The 12,280-nt window shown below is 43.2% G+C and overlaps 1 protein-coding gene across 1 annotated transcript in view; it reads left to right on the forward strand.

The window, feature by feature from the left end:
• The first annotated feature begins 465 nt into the window (after positions 1-465).
• Positions 466-12,280, forward strand: part of FRMD4A (FERM domain containing 4A) — a 385,672-nt gene continuing 373,857 nt past the window's right edge. Inside the window, exons 1-3 of the mRNA XM_052790915.1 lie at positions 466-593; positions 675-746; positions 1,216-1,350. Of these exons, the coding sequence (XP_052646875.1) occupies positions 1,306-1,350 (45 nt within the window). The 5' untranslated portion in view covers positions 466-593; positions 675-746; positions 1,216-1,305. The remainder of the gene's footprint in view (positions 594-674; positions 747-1,215; positions 1,351-12,280) is intronic.

Consider the following 12,280-nt stretch of genomic DNA (forward strand, 5'->3'; position numbering starts at 1 on the left):
ACATGAAGCCTAACATTTCAGGAAATGAAGCCAAAATTCTGCTTGTTCAGAGGGGATATGCGAGAGTTGATACACTGAAGCCGAGGAGGTTTTTGAGCCCTACAAACCAGGGGTCCTACAGGTCTGGCAGGGCACATCTGTGTGAGAGTACCGGCCTTCCTACCAGGATGCTCTGTTTATTTTTAAAGGCTTTCAGAAAGCCATCTTCCATTTACAGCTAACATTTAAACAAGGGGCTTATTTTCAAGGCTAATTTGTCTTTGTGGCTTAACCGGCCACATTTCCACAATTAGCCGTCCCCGGCCCCCTCAACCGCAGGAGCTCGGTGGGGGATTGCAGCACGTTGCCTTATGAAGGGAGGGAAGGGGGGGGCTGCCTGGCTGCCGTCTCCATGCGGTACAGGCAGCGTGATCAGAGCGCTAACACAACAGCCTGTGTAATTACATGTTTCTAGGAAGTGTGTTAGCTCCACGGGGAGCTGAGTCCATTTGGAGAAGAGGAGGAGGAGGAGGAAGAGACTTTCTTGGGGGGGGGGGGGGAGTAAGGTGAAAAGGGTCAGTGCGTAACCCGGCTCTGGCTCGAATATGATAAAGGTAATTCTTGCTCTCGAGTGAACGCTGGGTGCTTCCTGGCTCTGGCTCCTCTCACTCGTTGCTCATGTCTGTGTTATGCAGGCGTCTGCTTTCAAAACCAGGCGAAGCAGGGCTTTGCAAGAGGAGAGAAGAAATTTGACCCTGTTGGAAGCGGTACGTTGCGATATTTGACATTGTTTCTGCGCTATCGTCGCCAGGGCAGGGAGGAAGATGCAGAGTCAGAGGCATGGCAGTTTTATGCTACCTAGGCATTTATTTAGGTGGAGGAAGGAGAGGGCAATTAAAAGCAATTAATTATAGTCCGCATGTTGAGGCAGGGGGAGGAGGGCTTGGACCTAACCTGTCATGTAGGTGTTTGATACGTGTCCTCTGTTGCTGCTGCTCGCTGTGGCGGCACGCGCCTGAGCTTTAAATATCCTGCAGTTCCTGATATCTTGTTTCTCCAGCAGGCTCTCCATTTCATTTTCCTCCTCTCTCTAGTGTAAAATTTGGCCTAGCTTAAGCTTATTTCCCTGGCTGAGAAGGTTATTTCCTTCCCTCCTCTCCTCCCCACCCCCTCATCCATCCTCTCCTCCTCTTGCAAATGCTCTCCGACCCTGATTTGGGGTTTCTCTCCCTGCAGTTAGCTGTGGGCTCTGTGGATGCTTTCCCGTGACGGAGGGCCGAGGGCTGACCGAGTCGTGGGGAGGATTTCTATGTAGGAAGCGAGGAGATGGCTGTGCAGCGTGCTCCCGAATCTGCTCTGAGCTTGCTGATGGTAAGTGCTTGCTGAAATCCTTTTGGGAAGGGGGGGGTGGTGGGTGAGGGGAGTTACACCGCACAGATTCAGGGCACCAAATCCACGGGAGGATTTTGCGTGAGCCACCGCTTGGCTTTTACAGGTCCCGGGGAACTTTGCAAAGGGCTCGTCCGGTGCTCGCATGGAGATGGTCCTCCCGCAATGGGTTTTAATGCATCAGGACCAGTGTTCAAAGCAGGATTTTGAAGTCACCTTGCCGGCAGAGCTGACACTTGCATTCAGGGTTTATCCTGCTCTGTAGTTTTTCATTTTGTTCATTGTATCAGTGTCTTGAATTCTCACATCCTTCTGCTTTCTCCTGCTTTTGCCCTTGCTGATTGTGAGACAACTTAAATGATGAGAGCTTGATTTCTCTGTCGGTTGCGAGGCATGTTGTTAGCTGTGACCAGGTACTCAGATGTTGTATCATTTGGGGAATGGTCCTCTAAGGCAGTGAATTGCCATTCGACTAGCTGCAGAGCGTGTCAGACCTGCACTGACTGCAGACTACAGGGTAATGACTAGTATTTATCTGAGCTATTTGCTACAACATGTTGAGCCACTGACCTACTTCTCAAAGTTCTGCATATTTATAATATTTTAAAGAAGATTATTTAGCAAAACACGTGGCTGAGTCCAGAAACATGCCACTGTCCTGCTGCAATTAAAATAAACCCTTTTGGTGGGGTATTAGAGAGTATTAGAGAGTTGTTTAGTTTTACTGAAATTTTTTTTTTTTTCCTCTCTCCTACTCTTGTTGCCATTTTCTATGCAGCAGCATCAAGGATGGTTTTAGTGTAAGATCTTTGCTGGATGTTTTTCTGCCTAAATGTTACTGTAATATTTCCGCTGGAGAGTTGTTATAAGGAAGGAGCATGTGTGTGCGCACATGTGTCTGCGTGAATGCACAGATATATATGTATTATATATATATTTATATAATTATTATTACTGATCTCTCTTCTGATTGTATTAGGAAATGGTCCCTAGCACTCAGAGACATGATGAGTTTAGTAAAGGGAATGCTGCAGGATAATAACCCTGTAGTGCCTAAGGTTGTTAAGAAAGGTCAAGTTGAGAAAAGCAAATTTTATGTCCATTACTCAAAATGCTAAACATGCTATTAAGCCTCCGCATGGTTTGTTTTATATTTGCCAGTGACTGACCTGCTGTGTAAGCTCATTTTATTTCCTCTTGCTTACCTCTGGCCTTCCTGGCTTCTTAAATGGCCTCTTTCTATTTCTCTTTCAAAGATAAATTGATGGGTGCCTGTCACCCCTGTGTCATTGTGTGGACTGTACATGCTTTTAGTTTCACTACCCTCTTAATTCTCAAGTTAAACCTCTCCTTCCTCGATCTCTGTACTCCTTGAACAGACCTTGTCAAACTCTGGTATGGTGCCAAGCTGCCCACAAATTTTTGCCCTTAAAACATGGCTTTCTGCGGCTACATGGCCTTGCCCCAGTTGTCACTTTGAGGTGGGTAGGATGTTTCTACAGCTCTGGCCTGTAACCTAGACCCTTCGGGTCTCCTCACCTTGGGCACAGCCCTGGGCAGGGCTGTTGTGGTCTCCCAGCCCCCCGGGGATGGGCTGGATTGGGTTGGGGTCCACAGCCAAAGAGGTTCCTGCCTTTGACCCTGTGGATGGTTGGGTTGGCGGTGGTGGGGATGTATTTCGGGGCTGCAAGAGGACTCATGTAACTCTTTGGGCTCTGCTCCGGGATGGTCTGGTACTAGAGGCTGGTTATGGGTGTGGAGAAGGTGATTTGGTATGTAAAATGCTCCACTTTTTGCCAACTGCTTCTTTTGCCTTAGATATTTCTTGGGTTGTGAATCAGTTTAGTTAACTAGAAAAACCTCGTCCTTTCCCGTCTGCCCCTCAAAGCCTTGGCTTTGATTGCATGCTTGAGCAGGCTCCCCTTGAATCAATAATAAATTCTTGCATAATTCATCCCACAATGAGCAGCTATAATGGCATCTCTTCTAAAACTGCCACCCTCCGGAGATTACAGGATCAGATGTCTTCAGGAAGTCCACAGAGGTAGCTTTTAATACTTTGATGGGCTTTCTCCATTGAGAGAGTTTTCTTTTAGCAACAAGGAGTATTTCGGTACTGCATTTCCCCTGCAATAGGATGCAGAATGTGCATCCAACCATCCACTTTTTAAGAGATCTAATCAGCAGCAGCATTTGGAAGTGCTGCATCACTCTCAGTCTGAAAATATTTCCTTCTCAATGGGGTACCTCAAAGCACTTTGTGTTGCAGGTAAAGAAACCAAGGTACAGAGTACAGAGCCACTAATTGATTTCTGTGGAATTTGGTGCACTGAATTGAGTGATCCAAATTAGGAGTTTTCTCATTCCAAACTCCTTTCTGGTCAGTTGAGAAAGATGGACATCTCCAGGGTGTGAAGTTTCCTTCCTATAGAAGGACCGTCTATAGGACATAGGTATCTAGCATCAGTATGGCCCAGCAAAGAGAGCTGCACATGGGACTGTGTGGCATTTCTGGGTGTCAGTCATGATGACAGCTCATGATGACTTACCTGTGCCTGGTAAATGCTACCCAGGACATGGAGTTGACATGGCCTAAAACAGCTCCCAGATGGCAGGTCAGTGGGGAGTTGCACATTGCTCATGCAACCATTAGCACACTGGAGAATCTAATTAAACCTGCAGCCTTAGGTGGACGGGTCCTACTTCAGTTAGTGAAAAAATATTGACCATACAATGAATTCATCTAAACTGAATCTGTTTTCATTTTGATCTTATTTCTAGCCAGTTTAATACTCAGGTGTGGTTTTTTCCCTGGTTTTAGTGATTTTTTTTTTTCCCTTTTTTTTCTCCCAGGCCAGGGAAAAGGCTCAATGAAGGAGAATTTCAGTCTTAAACATATATTTTCCTAACATAAAGGTATTGCTTTCATACAAAGCCTGCAATCTGCAAATATAACTGCAACTTGTCCATTCTGGTAAATGACTTGTATTACAAATGACCCTGGCTTGTGCCCGGTCTGTAGGACTCCTGCCTCTACCTTGCTCCAGAGACCACAGCAGATGAGGGATGTTGCCTGGTTCAGCATAGAGGAAATTGGGCTGAACTGTGCCCAAAGTGGCTCTGCCTGTAGCATTATCAAGTCATTAAAACAGAGCTTCCTCAGCTTCTGTGAACCAAGAGGAGGGAGCATCTAAGCATGAAATAGCAAATACCATGTCTTGTTAGGAATGATAACACCTGCTGTGTTAAGATCATTAATGCTGATGGGAGTAAATGCAATACCAGTAGGATTTTATGTCTATCTTATTAGTATATTGTAAAATTTTAAAGCTGCAGACATATTGATTGTACAGATTTTAACAGCACAATAAGTTATGATACCTGATGTCTCTTGAGACAGCATTACTGCATCTCATGAAAATACATCTTAGGGACTTGACCTTTAAACTACTGTAGGTCATAACACTAACACTAATTAATCTGTGTTAAATGACAATGGAGGTTCAGATAAGAAAGGTATACAGCTCAGTGTATATCAATTAATCTAAAATGATCTCAAAATGGTAGGGAAGAGGAGCATGGTTTTCTGTTTCCAGAAAAGCTAGCTCCAGCTAGCTCTTCTGACCCCTTCCATCAAATTCAAGTGTTTTCTGTATTTATAATCCAGCTTTTTTCTCTCCAGTCTGTATATATGGATGTTTTATGGATGTTTTCTTTGAAGAAATAATGATTTACCACTTTTAGAAAATGAGTACACTTGTAAATTAATGGTAACTGCTTGTGTTTGGAGGAGCATCTTTCACTTCAGGGGACTGTGTGATGCTTTCACTCTAAAATTCATTATTTTGTGCCGGAGTTGCATTCAAACCGAGGCTGGAATAGAGATGTGTGGGAGATATCCTAGGTGACCCTCACTACATGGGACTCGATTATCTCTATAGTTCAAGGGGAAAAAGGCTGCCAATGGGGAATTTGGAGCATTAACTCAGGCCGTGGTGTTCACAATGCCCAGGATGGAGAGTGAGAAATTGGCTGGCTAGCCCACCATCAGGGCTGCCAGCCTTGGTGTTTCCTTGTACTGCTGAGTTGAAGGCACTGCAATGGATGTCTAAGGCAGACACCTGCAACAGGAAGACATGTGAAAACCACTCCGTTTCTAAACCTTAGCATGAATAATTGGCATCTGAGTGTCAATGTCCACTGAAAATCCCAGTTTGCTGCTGTGTTTCCAGTCCTCCTTTTAAAGAGGGTTCTCCTGGATCACCCTTCCATCCCTCAAGCAAAGCTACCCTGGAGTCCTCAAAACAACGTGAATCTCCTTGATCTGATCATTCTTCTGAAACGTAGCACTGAACTCTGTAGGATCGCCTTTAACTGTATCCTTATGAAATGCTATGGGGCCCATGCCCTGCTTGCTTGGCTTCTGATGTGTTGGACTTGACAACATTCTGGGTATTTCATAAATTATTTCACACGTTTGACTGCTAAGTTTTTATGGCTGAAGTCTGCCCTTGTGAAGGCAAATTTGGTGACTAACTAAAAAGATATAGAACTTCTAAGCCCCATTTAGACCTAGGACTGACCCCCCCCCCCCCCCAAAGCTATGTTTTGTCCCACTCAAACCTCTGGACAGATTGCAGCAGCACAGCTCAGCTTGGAGGATCACATTAAAGCCTTTGGGAGCTGCAAGGTTACAGTGGGAAGATGAGGTCATTTTCTGCCTCTCTTATCTCAGGCTTAAATTATCTCTGTGTTGACAGTATGCAAAAGCCCTTAACATTCAAACCTCCTTGCTGCGACCTCATCTACAGACCACGTTGACCTGGAAGGCAAGCTACGCTTGGCACGGTCCTTCCGCAAGAACAAAACCCACTCATTCCTTGCCATTGCACGGCATAGAGGTTAATGCAGCTCTCATCTGATGTTGAAGCAGTGTGACGTGTCAGCAGTGCATGACCCATACACAGGTCTGGGTGTAAGCAGCGTTGCTTGGGAATGAATAATTCCTTCCCCCAGGAATCAGCTGCAGCACTGACATCTGGCCGTCTTCAGCTTCATACCCAAAAATGAGGTCTGTGGGGATACTTCGGCGGCGAGGGGAGGTGATTATGCAGCCCTCTCCATGCTCCTTTTGCAGATATTTCCACCATGCAGGTGTGTGGGCTTCATCCGCAGCCTTCCCAGAAGGTCTGGGCAGGAGACGATAATGCGCTGCGGCACCCGGAGGTCGCCGGGGAGGAGTGATGCTGGCGAGAATCTCCCTTCCTCCATGGCTCCTTCCTTGCTCCAGCCAGGCAATAATTTACTAATGGGCTTCACAAGCAGCAAATAGTTGAGCTGTGCTTGTTGCTTTTTTAGAGGATGGGATGAGAGTAGCAAATTCCTGCTCGGTGCTTTCTGGCTACTTGCTGCCGTAGACCGGGAATTTAGCCATTTCTTGTTGATAAGTTTCCATGTAGCACTGAATTGTATCTGAACTTTACTATATGCCTCCATAAACTTGCAGTAAGGCTTCAAACACGGTGATTTAATTCAGCTGAATGAGATTAAACACTCCCCAGGATTACTTTCGGCTTCCCTGTGGTGGATGTCACCTTTTACCCATCCGAGCTGCAGGACTACAAAATCGTTATCCCTTCGATTCTGCTCTAGTGCATGCCATCAATTTTCTTTTCCTTGTCCCTCTGCATGAACGTGCTGTAGAAGAAGCAGACCATAATGTTTGCACATCTGAATTCTCCCATTTATTGCTACACTTTAAAACAGGAGTAAGAGGGATTACTGGTTTATTATCTTTTTTTATTATGAATATGGCTTACGCCTTTTATTCCAGCTGCTCATTCTGAATGGTTGATAAAATTATCTCATCAGAGATATGGCCATTGATTTTTTTTTTTTTTATGGTGCTATAGAGTATCGCTATTTGTAGAAGAGAATTAATGGACACTTGAGTAAATGATCATTATGATTAATTGGAGCCTTTCTGCAATTAGAAGGAAAGTAACATGTTAACAGATTGAAAAGATCACTAAATATGACAACTCCTTTTGACAATATATAAAAGAATAATGTCACTCTGACTTTTTAAAAATAAAATGCATTGGAAAACTTGACTGATATCCCTAAACCAAAATAAAATGTTAAAAATACTGTAACTGCCACAATTGAAGTGCAAGGCTATGAATAGCTACTAATACATAGGAAAGACTTGTAACGTTGGGCGATTGCAATTTTTCAATTCTTTGCCTTCTGGTTATGAATGTCGTACTTCCATAATTACTGTACTCGTAATTTCTCAGCATGGCAATGATCCAGCCCCCTGACAGGCTAATGTGGTTAGCACATCAGGGCTCAGAGACATACAGAAGTCCCACGTGGATCCTTCCTCGGTACATCCCATGAAAATGCAGATTTTTGTGATTCGGCACCTATAGCAGTTATGCTCAGGTGAGCACTCATGGAGTCTGCCAGAGACAGCAACGGCTGCTTCGTTTCATGTGGATCGCTGAAAACAGAAGCCACCAGTTGGATGTGGCATCAGTCAGAGGGACTGGACGAAGTTTTAGGCTCTCCCCAGCTGGCATGCTGTCCCCAGCTCTCCATGGCCGCTGTAAATGCTGCAGGGGAACGGGTGTTTCCACCCCTGCCATCACTGGCAAACCTCGGGTAAACATCTCCCCTGTGCCCCTCCAGGCAGATGCATCCATTTTGCCCCCAGATGTCTTAATTCTCTCTGCTCTTAAATATCAACAAGCACAGAAATTTGCAGAAGTGAGTTGAAATCAGTCATTTCACAAACAGGTTTTAATGGCACTGAATATCAAACTAACCCGAACCCACCATCACCTTCAAGTGAAACGAATTTTCTTGTTTAAATGAATTCTTGGGTTGACCTGAAGCTGAAACTCTCCAAGCACATGAAACGAGGCTCCTGCTTGCCTTTTTGAAGGGTGATATCATATTAGGCAGTCCTACTGAGAGCCCTATTCGCACACACTCGTCCAGCAGCAATGCCTGAGAACATGTGGCATTTCCAAAGCCTTGCTGGAAGGCAGTGCGGTACCAGATCTTTCTTGAGAAGCCTCCCAGACATAGAGAGACCCGCAGAAGTGTCTGTCTGTATTTCATGGAAACAAAAGCCATAGTGAATGCCAGAAACCTATTTAGAGGAATGGATCTATACACAAAATCTTACTGGCTTTTTACATCCTTCATGGGATTAAAGCTGGTAATCCCCAAATTAAAGCCAGCACCTCCTAGTACTAGTTCTAGTGCCTGGCCTTAGCTTTTCAGGTCTCCAAAAAGCTAATGATCGTGCTGAAATACCAACAGCTGACCAGGAACGATGAGACTTGACCCCAAGGTGCTTTGTTTTCAGGGCATGTTGCAAAAGCCTTGCTGAAATAATAAAACGTAATGAATGGAAGTAAACCGGGAGAGCATAAAGCTGGGTGCAAAAATAATCAACTCCGATATTCTTTGTAAATTAGTTACAGAGATACTGGGGCACCACGGAATTCGGTGAAAACAGAATATCCTTTCTCCTTCCTGTCCTTACCCCAACACACACTGCCCACCTCTTGCCAATGAAGGGTTGGTCTCTGCAGTGTGTCCTTCACTGTCCTCCCTTCTCTCAATACTTTTACAGCCACCAGAGAGCTGAAAATTATTTTTAGGGAGGTTTTGCTAGCGCAGAAGCAGAATTCACACAGAGCCTTGCTCCACAATATTTTTCTATCTGTGCGCAGGCTGTGATGATCCTCATATTGCAAGACACTCGGCTTTGGCTCCCCATAATTTGTGTGAAGTTAATGGAGGAGTGTTGTAGAACATATGTTTGGCTTAATATAGGTTCAAGCTTTTTTTAGTCTAATATACTGAAGTAAACTCTGGGACAGCTTCACAGTAAATAAGATTGAAATGTTTTTCATTTTTGAATAATATGAGGCTAATTGAGCTGCAGTGGTCAAAGCACATTGTCTTTCCTGGTAATTAATTGCTGGCTGTGATAGTTGTCTGCATAAAACTATGCCTTGGGCCATTAACCTCAGGTCATTAGTACTCAAGGAAATGTCTAGTGAAGGTCATTATTGGTGCTGTTATATAAGCTATTGTAACAGAAAAAAAGTTGGCATGAGCTTTTCAAAAACCCATTTTCCCTGTTCTGGTCTCATTTCAGAGATCTGGGAGCAAAGACTCTTCTCAATTATTCTGCATTTACATTGATTTTCAGGGGATTAGAGTTTGCCTACTTTCTTAAAAACAGAGACCAATTAATTGAAGTGTTTGAGAGCATGATAATCTAGCTTTATGTGGCCAAAAATGTTGGCCTTCCCAAAAGATTGGCACAGGTTCTATACTTACTGGCAATCCCAGGGGGCCGGACAACAACTGAGCAAAAACCCAACCGATCCCTCGTGTTGGCTTCTTTAGCAGCAAGGCATGGAGGCTGGGTAGGTGGCTGTGGAGCGAATGGGGTGGTTGTTGCTACATCTTGGACCGGTGGTGCTTGTGTCCTGATATCTCAGGCTTGGATTGAGTTTCCAAGATTTTGGTGATGGACCAAAATCAGCCTTCTCATGAAAACCAGCCTTTGCTCTAGTTATCTTACTGCCTCCAGAGGGGCTTCTAACTTCCACATCAAGCAGGAGCCATAGGGAGATTTGCTTTTGTGCTGTCCCTCAAATTGCTCTGTAGGTCAGAGTACCCAGAGCAATGGGGTGATATTTCTACTGAAAACTCAAATTAAAAAATTACAATTCTAAGAAGGATTAATAGTATTTCCTCCCCTGGCAGATTGGTGTGGTTGAGAATTCCTTATTTTCTAGTTAAAGACAAAGGAAGTGCTAATGAAACCAAAAGAATAATGAAAAACATTTTTTTTTTAGTACCTTCCTTTAACAAGGTATTAATAATAATAGCACTCATTTACTATGTTAAATACAGCTTTATGTTGAATGCTGTTTAATCATGTGTTTAAAATAGTGTGAGTATTTCATGTGGACAAAAGTCCTTGAATCAGTATTCTGAGACTTCTGGCTTTAATGAGGTTGCGAGGAAGCACTTCAGCTCTAAATAGACAAAATTACAGAGAGCAGAAGATACAGTGATTGCACAAGAAAAATGATTGGGAGGTTTTGTAACTTGCTGAAGTTCCTAGCAGTGTTTTTTCCCCCCACTTTAAAATTTTGTTTTGGAGTCAAGAGTTAAATAATTCCATATGAAGAGACCTGTATTGCCCTCTTGATCAATATAGAAACTCATTTTGTCACTGTCCTCACTGTAGTATATAAGCAAAGGCCTATTTGTTCAGAGTCCTCTACTGATGAATTGCTCCTCTTGAGATCTCTTCCTCCTCTGTATCTAATATCAGATGCTGTCTCTGCTGTCCACTGCCTTACAAGAAGAAAAAATCTTAACGTGCTGCTTACATTGGTTCCAACACAAATGGTTTTGTATTGTGGGAAGATTTTGACCCATTCTTTCATCAAAGTTTTACTACTAGACTTCTTTGGTCAGGTAGCGCTTAGGTCATTTTAGGGAGTTTCTCATTTTTGGATGCACCATTTAGATTTGAAGAACTAAATAAGGAATCATCCATGTGACATTTCTCTGAAAGCTTTGATTCACCAGTAGGAATTAAACCTTAGCTGCAAAGTCCAGAGGTGCCCGGTGTCTTGGATGTGGATCCTGTTTTGAATGTTCCTGTTTGGTTTGTCTCCGTTTAGTGATTTACCTGAGATACCACTTCCAAATACAGGTTTCAGTCATTAACTTTCTACATTTCTCCCAAGAAAATGCATCTGTGCTCACCCTGCAAATAAAATGTGTCTGTTATGCCTAGCCTCAAATATATTTGGGGAGAAGAGCAGGAAATGAGTGCTATCCACTTGCATGAGGAAATGTAAACTGATGTCAGAGAGTTACTGGACATTTTAAGACTGTATGACCACACGGACAAATGAAAAACCCAGCAGTTTTGTACATAATGGGAGTAAGGAAAAAATCCTATTTGAAATCTGCAATATTGTCCATGTATAATAAAGCAGGGGTGGCTTAATTGCCAAAGCCTATGCAAACAGAATAATATATAGTCATCTCTGAATAAGAGAGCAGTCAGTTTTAATTTTTAATATTTTTTAATTATGTAAGCATTCGCGACACTTCTGGTATTTGTGCATTAACACAACTGTCTCTGAGTAGCCAGAGTCATTCTTTCATACATAGGCTGGTGTCAATTGATTTCTCCATGGTCAGTAGCTATAGTTGAGTCTGTTTAAGTTCCATAAAACTTCCCCCATTGCAGAAAATCATTCCTGTCCAAGGGAGAAAGATTTGATCTTTCTTCTCTTAGGATCAAGCTGGGAGGAGAGTGTAAATCCATATTATTCTACTTATCTCCATGACATTTCCAATTTCTACAGATGCAATCAAAAGAGTTTAGCTCATTGATCTTCAAACTCTTTGACAATTTCACACTCTGAGCTGAGTGGTGTGACCTGTACAGTCACCCTATTGCTTTTCATCAATAAAAGTTTTTACCTAGATCAAGATAGCACGGTTGCTGCATATGAGCTATGAATCTTGGAGATTATTATTGGTTTACTCATGGAATATTTATTTTCAAACTGAAACGAATTCTTAGATGAGTCATTGTGCACAAACCCTGCCTTGATATTTTTAGGTGCTAAAGCCACTGTTTCAATGAGGCTGGGGTGGCGAAAATTGTCCATAATGTTTCAGATGTACAATTAAAGTGCCATCTGCCTCTGTAATGCAGCAGATGTATAATTGATATTCACTGCTGATTTGCCACTTGATTTTCTGCAGACATTGAATGCTGTAATTGCTTATACAGTATGATCCTAAATACCCATGTGAGAATTTTCCTCCTCACGCGTTCCCTACCAGA

Source organism: Harpia harpyja, chromosome 6 (assembly GCF_026419915.1).
Source record: "Harpia harpyja isolate bHarHar1 chromosome 6, bHarHar1 primary haplotype, whole genome shotgun sequence".
Lineage (NCBI taxonomy): Eukaryota > Metazoa > Chordata > Aves > Accipitriformes > Accipitridae > Harpia > Harpia harpyja.